Here is a 14675-nt window from a genome sequence, read left to right as displayed (position 1 = left end):
ATAAGGGACACGTCGGCTCCAGAGTTATCCGGGGTGACGACCTATAAATTCCGCATGTTCGGTGGAGCCCACTCTACTGCTCCACCTCGCGGTCGTGCTCGCCACCAAAACTCGGACCCACAACAATATGTGTATGATCGATGATGGGGTGATTATTACTTTGGCAACAACTGATATCTTCAGCTGTGTATGCCCAGATTTTAATTTCGCTTCAAGCAGTGCTCGTGGTTGGTTGTGCAGTGCAGGCGCGATCTTTTATTTCACGTTTGGCATAGTTTTTGGGATTTCGACTTTTTGTTTTAATGGACCGTGTACTTTATCAAATATAAAAAGATCTCTCAAAATACACTTCATCAAATATATGAACTCAAAGCTTATTTTCAATAAATCTGCAAATAGGATGCACCCCAGTATCTCCTTGCAGAATGCAAGCATGCCCACGAGTATATGGCCACCTGACTATATCTGTCCCTTTTGTGCAAAATTCCTGAGAATCCCACAGAGTGCCCGAGGGCCATATAACCGCACTCGTATACGACCATATACACATTGCGTACGCATATCGACATCATAGAAGTGGGGGAATTAAGCTGTCTGTAAGGATGGGTTCTTTACTTGTCTATATAAACTCGAATTTTGTTTAAAAAACCTCCCTGAGCAAAATCCCATATTTCTTTCATTATATGAAAATAATAAATGTAAAGAGAACATCATATTATTACATCATGAAGGCAGTTGGGATTATCCATTGTTCAAGAAAAAAGGCACAGCCAACCGAAGCACAACTAACGATTTTGAACCAAATATGAAAGAGCAGACTTAGCCTCAGATGTTGTTTCGTGCATGATCTTCCAACTTCCTCAGGGACATATTCCAAAAACAGCACATGATGACCATTTTATATATGGTAAATCACGCATTTTATCGGTCCCATTTGAAGCACCCTCGGAGAGACAATGACTACGGTTTCAGACAAGACCAAGGAATGAATGTCTTGTTTCAAAGCAGAAGTACCCAAACCACAACCCGGAGGTAACAATGTGCAATAGTCACGTGACTTTGCAAATATCCACATCGGAGCATGACAAAAAAGCATTCTTCACATATCATGTCATGGCCAAAAATTACTGCTGTAAAAAGAAAACATCAAAAATTCAGTTTGTATTGTTATAAAATAAACAACGTAATCTGAAACGTGGTAATTTCAAAAAAACAAAGGTTACCATTTAGTTTGTCCACCTTCAGCTCCGGTGAGCCCAAGTAATACTGATCACACAGCATCTTCGCATTTTCGTAAGCATCTGCACAAGAATAACAGCAAGGATCATCAATAACTATAAGACAGAAGAATGTGTGCGTGTGTGTGTGTGTGTGTGTATGTGTGTGTGTGTGTGTGTGTGTGTGCCCATTTTCCTCAGAGACGGCCAAACGCATCTCCGTCAAACTTTCATAGGTTCATCAGGGAGTACGGTGGAGTGTTTTAGGCAAAGAAAAAAAAAATGTGAAAATTTTGAAAAAAAAAAGTTGTCTTTTTTTTTTTGAACAATTGCTCTGTTGTGGCTAAAAATTTGTATCTTTGTGAAAGCTGATATTAAATGATCCCCGACCCCATTCCTTTGTGGGGTGTAGGGAAATGTTTCAGGTACCACAAATAAAAAAGGAAACAAAAAATCAAAATTTGATATTTTCAAAGTGCCAATAGGATGAGGAGAGCACCGGCCAACGCCGGGGAAACCCTTGTTAGTTTAAAATAAAGAAATGAAACAGCATAAACTTGAAGGGCACTCAGTAGAGCGCATACCTCCACCACACAATGCCTGATCCATGAGAACATATCGAGCCCATTCAATTTTTGAAATATCATGCTATACAGTACGATATCGTTTTTGGCCTCATCTCTCAATGGTGAAGAATCACTTTAAAAATTAAATAATTATCGGATCCAGATCCGGATTTGGATCTTCACCAAAATCGAATCAATTCGTTCTTGCGACACACCCAACGTGTCCACTAAGTTTCGTCCGAATCAGTCCACAAGTTGTTGAGATATCGTGCTATTTATCATTTTTAGCCCGATCTCTCAATGGTGAAGAATCACTTTAAAAATTCGACTTGTCGGATCCTGATCCAGATCTTCACCAAAATCTAATCACTTCGTCCTTGTCACACACCTAACCTGTCCACAACTTTTTGAGATATCCTGTACACAGACAAACCGACAGACAAACAAACAGAAAAAGATGAACACAAAACCTCCTCCACTTTCGGTGGCAGAGGTAAATATAATCTCCTTTTGAGACTAAATAATGACGATGGAGATTTAGCAAGCTTGTTTCATGCGACAACATTTGGGGTCAACATAAGCAAGACAAGAGATTTTGAAAATGTTTGATTTTTCTCATCCATTCAACAACAAGTAGTGGCAGGCAGAGGTATAGGTATTGGGGTGGGGGGGTGTGAGGGGGTGGTAGAGGAGGGAGGGTTACGGTGAAACAGAACTCAAGGGGGAAGAGAATGACCCTCTAACATTTATACACCATCCCACACAAAACGACCAACCACACAATCATATCAACCTTTACATGACATTCCACACAACACGGTGGACATAAACAATTTGCGATCATCGAGCCGAATGTGAATGTTTCTGAACAACCATCGAGTCCTAATCAAGATCAGTATGGACATGTTTGACCCTCTTCTGCATTGCAATGCCAAGGCCGTTTTACCCCGAACCATGTCGGTTTAAGTGCGGTATGGCCAGCGTGCATCCGCTGAGAGCTTAAACATGCTGTGCCTTGCGATAGGTTTTCATTTTAGTCATTCCAAATCGAGTCTCGTCCTTCCCAGACTCGAGATGGTTTTACATTATCTTCATCATATATCCTGTTTCCATTACGACAATATTTTATTTTCCTCTTTTTATAATCATTCATTAATTCTCAATCCACCCACCACCCCTTACCCATGTATCATATTCTCATTTATTATGATTCATCTCTTTTCTTCATCTCAATTTCACATAATCCTTCAGGTTGTCATGTCAATCATCCAGGAAGACATGTACGTGTAAGTCACTGATCACTCACTGCAATGTTTGCATGTACTGTAGTTCCTTGTTTATGGAGAGAGAGACAGAGAGAAAGAGAGATCGAGATATAGAGATATAGAGATATAGAGATATAGAGATAGAGGACTTTTATGTCCTTTTATTACAAAAGTATGAAAATTGATTGCCTCACATGCAGAGGCTCACACAGTTGCACACAATTTTACATCATAACCAAACAAAGAGAAAATTTAGACAGAGGGTATACAGTGACTAACTAACAAGTTAATTTTCACTGACCTTCAGATACTTCACAGAAAGCATTGTTTACACACCATTGGGTCTCAAACACCTGAACCTGAGAGCAACACCAGAACTCCAGTTTGATTCTAGAAACACAAAGGGCTTTAAACACCTCGAAGCTGTCTATTGTATTCAAATCATTGCACATTTTTTATTTTCTTGTTTTATATAAAGCAAACTTAGCTTGTGAAAGGAAAAAATGAATTAGGATTGCTGTTGGGGAGTTGAAGGGCATACTCGAGCCAAAAATTAAGGTTGGAAAATCAAAATGACTCGAGAGACGTGCCAAAAGCATCTTCAGGAAAACAAATAAAGGTGTTAAACGGTTACAGCGTATGTACGTGTGAGGTAGTGTTTCGGTTTGTCCACAGAAGGGACATTGTTCACTTTTTGTTTGTGAGAACCTGTGAATTAAATAATTTGTTGGCAATACCCAATGTGCGATTCTCAAATGGAGATCTCCAACCCGTTTTGGTACAGGCGGTCTATAGTACCAATTCCAAATAGGATAAAGGGGAGGGGGTTTTGGTAAGACTGTGACCCATCTACAGGATACAGGGGAGGACAAAGAGGGAAAAAGGACTGTTAGGCATTGTATGTTCAGGGTTTTTCGATTATTCCCAGAAAGGGATCGAGATCGACCAAAACCAATAGGTTCTAGACCAGTTGAGCCAGATAGATAAAGGTTTGGGAAAGGTGGGGAAAAGTCTGAGGTGGGGATGGGAGGGGTTTTTTTCCAAACTTTTTGTGAGGCACAGTAGGTGTGTAGTACTGATTTCAGCACGCTGTCCACTTTGCGACATGATCTAATGCCAACCTCTGACGCAAGAGCAGTGGCACTTAGCCACCTATCATTGGTGACATTCTTCAAGTGGCACAGTTTCGTTATTGCATTGTTTATGAACTGCTGAATGAAAGCATTTTCCCCTTCATTGCCTTCAAATAAACTGTTGTGAAACAGTGGCTCGTTGAAGAACATGGGTTCAGTGTAGGTCGAGGGGTCACGACGGCAGCCGAAAGCTTGCCATGCATTGAGTGGGCTTCGGTGAAAAGCAGGTAACCCAGACAAATCCATCTTGGTTGAGTCCATCAAGAACAACTCTTGTGCAAAGTTCAATTTTCCAGCTTGTCGGAAGATGCAACTGGTGAGTTGTCTCCAGACCAAACAGTGTTCATACAAGAAGCGCCATATTGTTCGCAGCCGGAAAGCCATGAATGCGGCACTTAACATTCACAAGTCCTTGGCCACCTTCAGCCACTGGTAGGTTCAGGATTTCCGGTCGCAGCTAAAGCTTCCCAGACCAGAAGAAACGAGTAATTCATTTCTGTATGTTGTCCACGATGTCTGCAGGTGGCTGTAGGGCAAGAACCTTGCACCATAACGTTGAGGTGACCAGACTGTTGATAACTAGTACCCTGCCTTAGTAGGACAGTTGGCAGAGTAAGCTCTTCCATTTCAGTAAGATTAGTTCCATGCATGCCAACAAACCTTCCCAGTTATGCCTCACAAAATCGCCCGGACCAAGAAACACTCCCAAGCATTTGATCCCATCACTTTTCCAAGAAATATTGCCAGGGAGACAAGGAGGGAGAGGGAAAGAGGGGGGGGGTGGATAAGGGATAGGTAGAGGGTTGGAGCCACAGTGCTTCTGTTTTAGCCCAATTTATTCTGGCTGATGATGCTTTACTAAAGAGATCCAAGGTAATCGTCATCTTAACAATGTCTTCTGCATTATTTATGCAGACACAGATGTCATCTGCATAGGTGATGCTTTTTAAGGGATTAGTTCCCATGGTGACACCAGATAAGGATTTACGAAGGGTGTTTAAGAAGGGTTCAAGAGAAAGAGTATACAATATTCCTGAAAGAAGGCAGCCTTGCCTTACCCCTCTCCCAACCCCAAATGGGGGTACAAGTTCATTGTTTATGTTTAACAAGGCCATTATGTTTGAGTAACATAACTGTATATGTGAGAGAAAGAGGGGGCCAAAACCAAAAAAAATTAAACTTCAAAAAGGTATGTGTGAGAAACAGAGTCAAATGGTTTCTCCTGGTACAAGAAGACCAGGCCACAACTTCCATGATTTCTCACAAATATCAATTACATCTCGAATAACAGAGATACTATCCTGGATATTACGCCCAGGGACACAGCAGGTTTGGTCCATGTGTATAATATCCTTTAGTAGAGGTGAAATACGTAAGGCCAAAGCTTTTGAGAGGATTTTATAATCCGTACACAGCAGGGACACTGGCCTCCACTGTGAGATGAACAAGGGATTCCCTTTTTAGGAATCAAAGTAAGTACAGCTCTTCTGCAACTTAGTGGGAGTTCATTCTTCTCCAGGCTCTCTCGGAAGACCAGAAGCAATTCAGGTCCAATCAGGTCCCAGAATTTTTTGAAGAACTCCGCTGGTAGACCATCCAGCCCAGGTGATTTCCCTCCATTCAGGCACTTAAGGGCAGCAGAAAGTTCCTCGAGTGTGAGTGGTGATTCTAAATCCAACTTTTGTTTGGGGGATAGAACACTGATACCATCCACCAATTGAGAAACCAGTTCTAAATCAACATCTTTGCCTGGTAAAGTTTAGAAAAGAAAAGTTTTGCATCGTTCTCAATTTCTACCGGGTTAGTAGTGACCGAGTTATCAGGACGTTTTAAAGCAGTGATTAAGGAATGAGGCGATTTTGATTCAAAATAAAAAAAAACAGGTTGGGTTATCTAAGAGAAGGTGTTGAAAGCGTAATCTCGTTAACGCTCCTTGGGTATGGTTGGTGATTATACTATTGAGAAGAGACTTTTTCTCATGCAGTCTTAGTTTTTGTTGGGGGGTAGGGTGGGTTTTTAGGTTGCTTGGAATTCGTAGAATTTCTTTCTCCAGTTTTGCTTTTATTCTGCGTTCTACTTGTGTATTTAAAGAGCAGAAATGTTGACAGAAATTTCGAATTTGGACCTTTGTGTTGTCCCACCATAACCACTGGTCTTTAAATTGGGGCTTAGCACCTACTAAATTCGACCATACACTTTGAAAGGCACTATTAAAAGAGGGGTTGTCTCATATGGAGATGTTAAGTTTCCAAAAAGAGTGGCGATTTGGAGACAACCCTATTCGGTAGCACATGGTGATAAGGTGATGGTCCGAGAAACCAGATGGAGAAATTCTCGTGGTAGGTGAGAGGTTAATAAGGGGTGAGTTTATGTAAAATCTATCCAGCCGGGCGAGGGCCACCTGATTGTTGGCAACTTTACTCCAAGTGAACTGATGGGTGTTTGGATTTTGTATCCGCCATATGTCTTGAAGGCTAAAATCCCTTATTATGTCAGACAGCAGTCTGGCTGATCCGGGGTGAGGCTCTGCACCATTCCGATTACGTGCGGGCTGAAGGGTGCAATTGAAATCACCTGCCATTACGATACACTTTTGCAAATCTAATTGCCTCATGTAGAGTCGTAACCTTTTGAAGAAGCTTCGGCGGTCTGTGCCCTTTGAAGGAGCATAGACATTTATGAAAGTAAATTCGATGTTATTCTCAATAAAATCCAGGGAAGCAAGGTGACCTGGGATTATTTACTGAAATGAAAGTTGTAGAGGGCAGAAGTGCGGATTAAGCAGAAAGGCAACTCGTGCTGTGCGAGAGTTGGAATCACTAAAATAGCTGGTCTTTTTCATCATTCTATTCCAAACACTGTGCGATGCTGGAGTAGAGTGGGTTTCTTGTATAAAAGCTACATCTAATTTTTGTCGTTTAAAGAGGTTGACTACTTGGAGCACCCCAGACTGGCTTGCTCCACCATTTATGTTTAGGCTGCCAAAGATCACCATAGGGATGAAGAGGTAGCAAGCAAAGAAGTGCACGCAGGTCATCATTTCATTTCCATTTTAGCTTTAACAATGTGCTTTTTAAGCCTACTGCACTGTGGTTCGGTGAAATGGTAATCATTAGGTCGACGAATGATATTTTTTGCTCTTCTAATAAAACCATGCAAGTCAGAAAAATATTCCTTTATATCCATATGTCTTTTTCTGAAAGTATGATTTAGGAATTTAAGGATTTGCAATGGTGAATAATATATATTAAAGACACATTCCAAGTGTGTGACCAGCTCGTGATTTTGTCAAAGTCTGAAGAGAGGGAAGAGGCTGCTGCCTGCGTGTCTGAACGTTATTGTTCAGTATAGGTGAGATACATGTTCTGTGGAGTCTTGTTCGGGCTCCCTTGTAGATTGTGATCTCGTAATGCTTTTCATGTTAATAGCTATCGTGTACAGCCTGTGGCTGCTGGTTACATCATCATCTGGGGGCATGGCTGTGCCTCTGATGCAGTACCCTATATTACCAGGACACGGGTACTCATTTCGCCGACCTCAGAAGGATGACAGACTGAGTCAACCCCACCTGGTGTTAATTCAATGTCCAACACGGCTCAAACTAAATTCAAGACCCGAAGATCTTAAGCCAGCCACCTTAACTGTGAAGCCAACACCAGGCTTCCACAGTGCCTTCAGAAAGTATTCACACCCCTTGACTTTTGTACACCACTCCTTCCAAATTCCATATTCAGGCGAATGCATGATGTCATCGCCGGGTGCTAAAGGAAGGGAGAACTCAGTTTTTAATCCGTTCGTTTGTTGGTTTTCTTGTTTGTCTGGGCAATATCTCAGCCATCCTTTGAGCTAGGAAGCTGAAATTTGGGGACAAATGTGAAGATATGCTTTGGCAAAAAAATTAAATTCTTATTATCTTGCCAAAACGAAGTTTTTGCAAGATATGTTAGTCAGCTTGTATGTTTTTTTTTTTTTTTTTTTTTTTTTGTTTGTTTGTCTGTAATCACGTAAAAAAATTCTGCAGAGCACAGTTATCATCGGAAATTTTTGTAACTTCGCATATCAGAGGCCTATAGAGGTCCCTTTCAGTGCACAAAATTTTGAAGGTCAAGGTCAAAGGTCAAGGTCACTGTCGCAAATCAGGGGAGTCGACGAAACCCTTATTTTTTGAGTAATTTTGATCGCATCGTCTTAAAACTTTATGGGAATATAGTTCATGGTCTGGCGCTCAGCTGATTAATTTTTGGTGGCGATTGGCCTTGACCTTCATACGTTTTTTTTTTTTTTTTTTTGGTCTGTAATCATGTATAAATCACTCTGCAGAGCACAGTTATCATTGGAAATTTTTGTAACTTCGCATATCAGAGGCCTATAGAGGTCCCTTTCAGCACATAAAATTTTGAAGGTCAAGGTCAAAGGTCAAGGTCACTTTGTCGCAAATCAGGGGAGTCGACGAAACCTTTATTGTTTGAGTAATTTTGATCGGATCGTCTTCAAACTTCATGGGAATATAGTTCATGGTCTGGCGCTCAGCTGATTAATTTTTGGTGGCAATTGGCCTTGACCTTCATGGTTTGCGCCTCACGTCAAACATATTTGACCCCAAGGTCAAATTTTCAAGTTTTAGGAACCATATCGTGTAGTACCTCAAATTGAACACCTCGATGAGTGCTTTCTAGATATGTCAAGCTTGAGACATTATGACATCATTTGGTGACGTTATGAGGCAAAAGCATATTTTTCAAGGTTACTCTGTAGAACGATTCTCATCGGAATCTCTCGTAGGCAGATATTCCTCAAGGAGTCGCCCCTGGTGGATAGCCCCTGGTGGACGCCTAAGGTGCCCCGACAATGTCGCGTGGATTTGTTATTTATTTATTTGTTTGGCATTGGGGTGGTGTACTTTGAATGTACCTGTGCTTGTTTCACATTTGTTGTGTTGCAGCCTGAATTTAAAATTAATTTAATTTAATTTTTAGATCCTCGTGGAGGATCTAAGTCTTACTCACATTGTTGTTCTTAATCTTCTTTTTGTGGACTTTTTTATTTCACAGCCTGCAGTTTTCATCGAAACTTCCTGAAACTTGGCATATATATGTAAAAATACCCTGCGCAGACAGTAACCATCTCGGATTTTGAAAATTCCTCCGAGAAAAAAAAGTTATGACGTCAAAATATCTCCGCTAATGGAAAAAAAAAAAATCACCGAAAAAATTATCTCCGAAACTAGGCAAGCTTTTTGAATTCTGTTTCCAGGAATCGAATAGGGCATTAGCAGAGATTAATTACCGCACATATGATACATCACTATGACGTCATATCAATTTTTGTGGTCATTCCTATTTTTTGACATTTTTTGTTTCACAACCCAGAGTTTTCATCAGATCTTCGTGAAACATGCCATGTACAAGTATATGCAGAAAGCCCACGCGCAGGCAGTAACCATCTCTGATTTTGGAAATTCTTCCTAGAAAAAAGGTTGACGTCATAATATCGCCGCTAATGGAAATCGCCTACACCATTATCTCCAAAACTCGGCAAGCTGTTTGAATTTTGTTTGCGGGAATCAAGCCGGGCATTAGCACAGATAATTTATCGCGAACCTGATACATCACAATGACGTCATATTCGTTTTTATGACGTCATCATTAAGAGGACGAGGATCTTAGCTCATTTGAGCTTGTTTTTGTCACCGATCTACACAAAATACCCCATAATGCCAAAGTAAAAACATGTTTTTAGTCATTTTTACAAATTTATTAAAAACGAAAACCTGAAATATGTATGAAAGTCCTTAAGTGTATTCAACCGCTTTGGTAAGACACTCCAAATTGAGCTCAGGTCCTTGAGAAGTCTCTACAACTTGATTGGATTTCACCTGTGGCCAATTCAATTAACTGGACATGATTTAGAAAGAAACACACCTTTCTACATAAGGTCCCACAGTTGACAGTGCATATCAGAGCAGAAACTCCACCATGAAGTCAAAGGAACTGTCCGTAGAACTTCGAGATAGAATTGTGAGGAGACATAGATCTGCAGAAAGGTATAAAACAATTTCTCGAGTGTTGAAAATTCCCAAGAGCAAAGTGAGCTCCATCATTAGGAAATGGAAACAGTATGGAACTATGCAGACTCTTCCTAGAGCTGGCCATCCGACCAAACTGAACAACCGGGCAAGAAGGACTTTGGTCAGGGAGGTGACCAAGAACCCAATGACCACTCTGACAGAACTACAGAGTTCCTTGGCTGAGATGGGAGAACCTGCCGGAAGGACAACAATCTGTGCAGCACTTTACAAATCTCGGCGTTATGGGATAGTGGCCAGAAGGAAGCCACTCATGAGAAAAAAGCTTATGACAGCACACCTGGAGTCTGCAAAAAGGCACGTGAACGATTGTGAGCATGACGCAAAAGATTCTGTAGTCTGATGAGACGAAAATTGAACTGTTTGTCCTGAATGCAAAACATTACGTCTGACGGAAACCGAGCACAGTTCATCACCCATCTCACATAATCCCTAACGTGAAGCATGTTGGTGGCAGCATCATGATATGGGGATGTTTTTCAGCAGCAGGCACTGGGAGACTTGGAAGGATAGAGGGAACAATGGAGCCAAATACAGGCAAATCCTTGAGGAGAACCCGCTTCAGATTGCAAAAGAACTGAGATTGTGGCAAAGATTTACGTTCCAACAGGAGAATGACCCCAATCATACAGCCAAAGCAGCACGAGGATGGCTTCAGAACAACAACGTAAAACTCCTTGAGTAGCCAGGCCAAAGCTCAGACTTGAATTCCATTGAGAATCTGTGGAAAAGACTTGAAGATTGCTGTTCAGTGATGCTCCCCATCCAACTTGACAAAACTTGAGCAAATCTGCAAGGAAGAATTGGAGAAAATCCCCGAATACAGATGTGAAAAGCCGATACAGACAAACCCAAGAAGACTTGAAGCCGTTTCCATAGAACGTCATCGGTTTCTGTCAGCGTGCTTTTATTTTGAAGTGAATTTCCGCTAAACATCACAATGTGGAGACATTGGGGGAGGTGGATTCTGCTCTATCATCATCCTCCTTGCAATGGCCCACCATTTGCCTTCTCTCCACCCCCACAAGCTCTATCCACGACCATCATCAATGAGCACAGTATTTGACTTTACATGTTACATTTTTGTTACCTCCGCCACTGAAGATGAAGGACGTTATGTTTTCACCTCTTTTTGTCAGTTTGTCTGTCTGTTTCTGTCCAGGATATCTCAAAAAGCTGTGGACGGATCCGGGTGAAACTTGGTGGACACGTTGGGTGTGTGAAAAGGAAGAACTGATTCAATTTTGGTGAAGATCCGGATCTGATAATTTTTTTTAAGTGATTCTTCACCATTGAGATATAAGGCGAAAGCGATATACAGCATGATATCTCAAACAGTTGTGGATGGATTTGGATGAAATTTGGTGGACAGGTTAGGTGTGTGACAACGACGAATTGATTAGATTTTGGTGAAGATCCGGATCCGACTGTGGAATTTATTAAGTGATTCTTCACCATTGAGAGGAGGAGGAGGAGATTGGGACCATACTCTGTGCAGAGCGTTGGTGCTGCTTAAGCAGTCTCCTTGCCTACTTGGGCACAATCTTGGACAGGTCGCCACTCCGACACAGTATACCAGCAAGCTGGCACTCATTTTGCCGACCTCGGAAGGATGACAGGCCGAGTTAACCCCACCCTGGTATTAATTCAACAGCTCAGCAGGATTTGAACTCAAGACCGTAGCTTCCAAAGCCCGCCACCCTAACCATTAAACCAACACCACGCATACAATTGAGAGATTGGGCTAAAATGATATATAGCACGATATCTCAAAAAGTTGTGGACGGATTCGGACGAAACTTGGTGGACTGATTGGGTGTGTCGCAAGGACGAATTGGTTTGATTTTGGTGAAGATCCAAATCCGGATCTGGATACGAGAATTATTTAATTTACCAAGTGATTCTTCCCGATTGAGAGATCGGGCCAAAAACGACATAGTACTGTGTCGCATGATATTTCAAAAATGTATTGGGCCCGATATGTTCTTGTGGATCTGGCATTATGTGGTGGAGGTATGCGCTCCACCGAGTGCCCTTCTAGTTATTTATATAATGCTTTTATTAATTTATTTTATTTGTTGGATATTTTATTTCATGATTTGGATGTTATTGTATGGAAATGTACAAAAATATGCTTTTTGGACTCATTAAAGGTGTTTTTAAGTGCAAAAAAACAATTTTGACTTGGGACATTAAATGTTATTTACATCAATTAAAATGGTGAAATTCGTTTCCAATGTCACATCCTTCAATGTGACACTTTTTATGGACACACCAAGGACGTTGTAGGAGAACTTACTGTCCTACGGTTTACCAATGTTGTTTTTGCAGCCAGACTAAGCAAGAAAAATCAATAATTATAATTGGCAATCTTAAATTGGTATTTTATTTTTAAAAAAAATTATTCTATAAAGTTATGAGCAGAACTTGCATTCCCAAACAATCCTAAAATCAGTTTACAATGTAAAATTAAAACCTCATGATGCTTCAGGATGAATGTTGTGCACATACATACCTTTGACTACGTCTTCCACATCACAGGTTGGGTCAATACTTCCAATATGTTTGGGATGAGCGGGATTTGTACCTTCCCCAAACAAAAGTGCTGCAAAAATGAAGAGGATTTGGAAGACAAAGAAAAATGAAAGGAAGTGTTTTTTTGCAGGATCTCAGGCTCGTATTGTAGTGGAGTTGCCACACACACAGATCTCACACACATAGACATACAGACGAATACACGAGACACAACACAAGACTGTAAGATGAGATAAACACAGCTACTGTTCTTGGGGAAGACAAACACAGCTACACTTCCTGGGGCACTCTGGGTACTAGCGACGCCACAATGGTGCCGCATTTCTCTCGGCACGCAGCAGGGCGTTTCCTCCTCCCCATGGATACGAACTGATGGGGAATGTCCATGCACTTATCCTTTTAAATGCTGATTGTCAACCAAGGAAGCAGCACAGACCATTTTAAAGTCGGAATTATATTCAGCCAGTTTGAACCGTCGATCTCCTAGAATTGGAGTGGACGCTCTAACCATTTCACTACCGAGTTTGGCAATATAATAAATATAAGCAATAAAAAGGAAGAGAACAAATAAAACAAAAGACCAAGATAATAACACAGCATAAGAAGAAACCAAGACATGGAAAAGGTCATTTTTGAACATCATGCCTGTGTTGTACACATCCACACATGCACTTGGTTTAAATCATCAAAATACATCAATATACAGCCTTCTCCCGATCATCAGCAAGGTTGTGGAATCCATCATCGCTTCAGACGTGAAATCCTTACTCTTCTCCAATGGCCTGATTTCCGATCATTAATTTGGATTCAGACCAGGCCTCTCTACCCTGGACTTGCTGCTCCTGCTTTTCCAACAATGGATGGAGGTCCTCAATGCCAGACATGAGATCAGAGCCATCTCACTAGACATGCTTTTGACACAGTCTGGCACCCTGCCTTGCTCACCAAACTCTCTCCCTATGGTATCCAAGGCCATCTCCACTCATGGCTCGCAGACTTTCTCTCTTGTCGCAGCCAACGTGTGGCCCTAAATGGAGTTCTCTCATCCCCTATTCCTGTCCAGGCTGGGATTCCTCAAGGTAGTGTTCTGGGCCGTGTTCTTTTTCTGGTTTTCATCAGTGATCGCTCTGACTCTGGAAAATCCACTTTATCTCTTTGCTGATGATTCCACCCTCTGTCATCCCTCAGATCGGCAAGCAGCAGACTCTTCGCTCTCTGCACATCTGGATAAAATCACACACTGGTCCAATACTTGGAACATGTCTTTCAATCCTGACAAATCTCACACTCTCACGATGTCTCTCCGAAAGGCCTCACTATCTGCAATGATCTTTCCTGGGAAAGACACATTTCCAACCTGGCCTCCAAAGCCAGTCACTGATTGGGTATCCTCTGTTGTGCAAAGTCCTTCCTTGGCCCACCTGAGCTCCTGACCACATACAACGCTTTCATCCACAGCCTGATGGAGTCCCCTTTGGACTGGTGCTCCCGCCTCTCACCTTTCTCGGCTTCACGCTGTGGAAACCAAGGCATTTAGGATCATTGATATCTCCCACAATGAGGTGGCTGAGTCTTTGGGTCTCTCACTTTCTCACCGCAGGCAGGTCAGTGGTCTTTCAGTCTTCTACCATATCCTCTCTGACCTCGTCCCCACCCCCGCACCCCCCCCCACCCACTATCTGTCCTGCTCAAATTTCTGCAGGGTGCTAATGGTGCGCCAGCAACCCCCTTCTGGTTAAAACTAACAAAATCAAGAATCACCGCTCACCTTCATTCTTTCATTTCTCTTTTTCCCACCTTTGGAACAAACTCTTCCCAAACATATTGACACACTCTTCCCTCCGTGTTCTCATCAAAACCATGATCTATTCTAC

General features: G+C 41.8%; 1 protein-coding gene across 1 annotated transcript in view; it reads right to left on the bottom strand.

Annotated features, from left to right (window-relative positions):
* The window catches only part of LOC147030891 (pyruvate dehydrogenase (acetyl-transferring) kinase isozyme 2, mitochondrial-like), an 81296-nt gene that overhangs the window by 46928 nt on the left and 19693 nt on the right, over nucleotides 1-14675 (bottom strand). The window contains exons 6-7 of the mRNA XM_085875431.1: nucleotides 12782-12871; nucleotides 1224-1301 (exon numbers count right to left, since the gene is read on the bottom strand). Coding sequence (XP_085731557.1) covers nucleotides 1224-1301; nucleotides 12782-12871 — 168 coding nt within the window. The remainder of the gene's footprint in view (nucleotides 1-1223; nucleotides 1302-12781; nucleotides 12872-14675) is intronic.

This window comes from Eptatretus burgeri, chromosome 3, assembly GCF_056783735.1.
Source record: "Eptatretus burgeri isolate ZD-2024b chromosome 3, Ebu_testis_v1, whole genome shotgun sequence".
Lineage (NCBI taxonomy): Eukaryota > Metazoa > Chordata > Myxini > Myxiniformes > Myxinidae > Eptatretus > Eptatretus burgeri.
The sequence above is the reverse complement of the archived record's forward strand: the minus strand, read 5'-3'. Positions and strand labels throughout refer to the sequence as shown.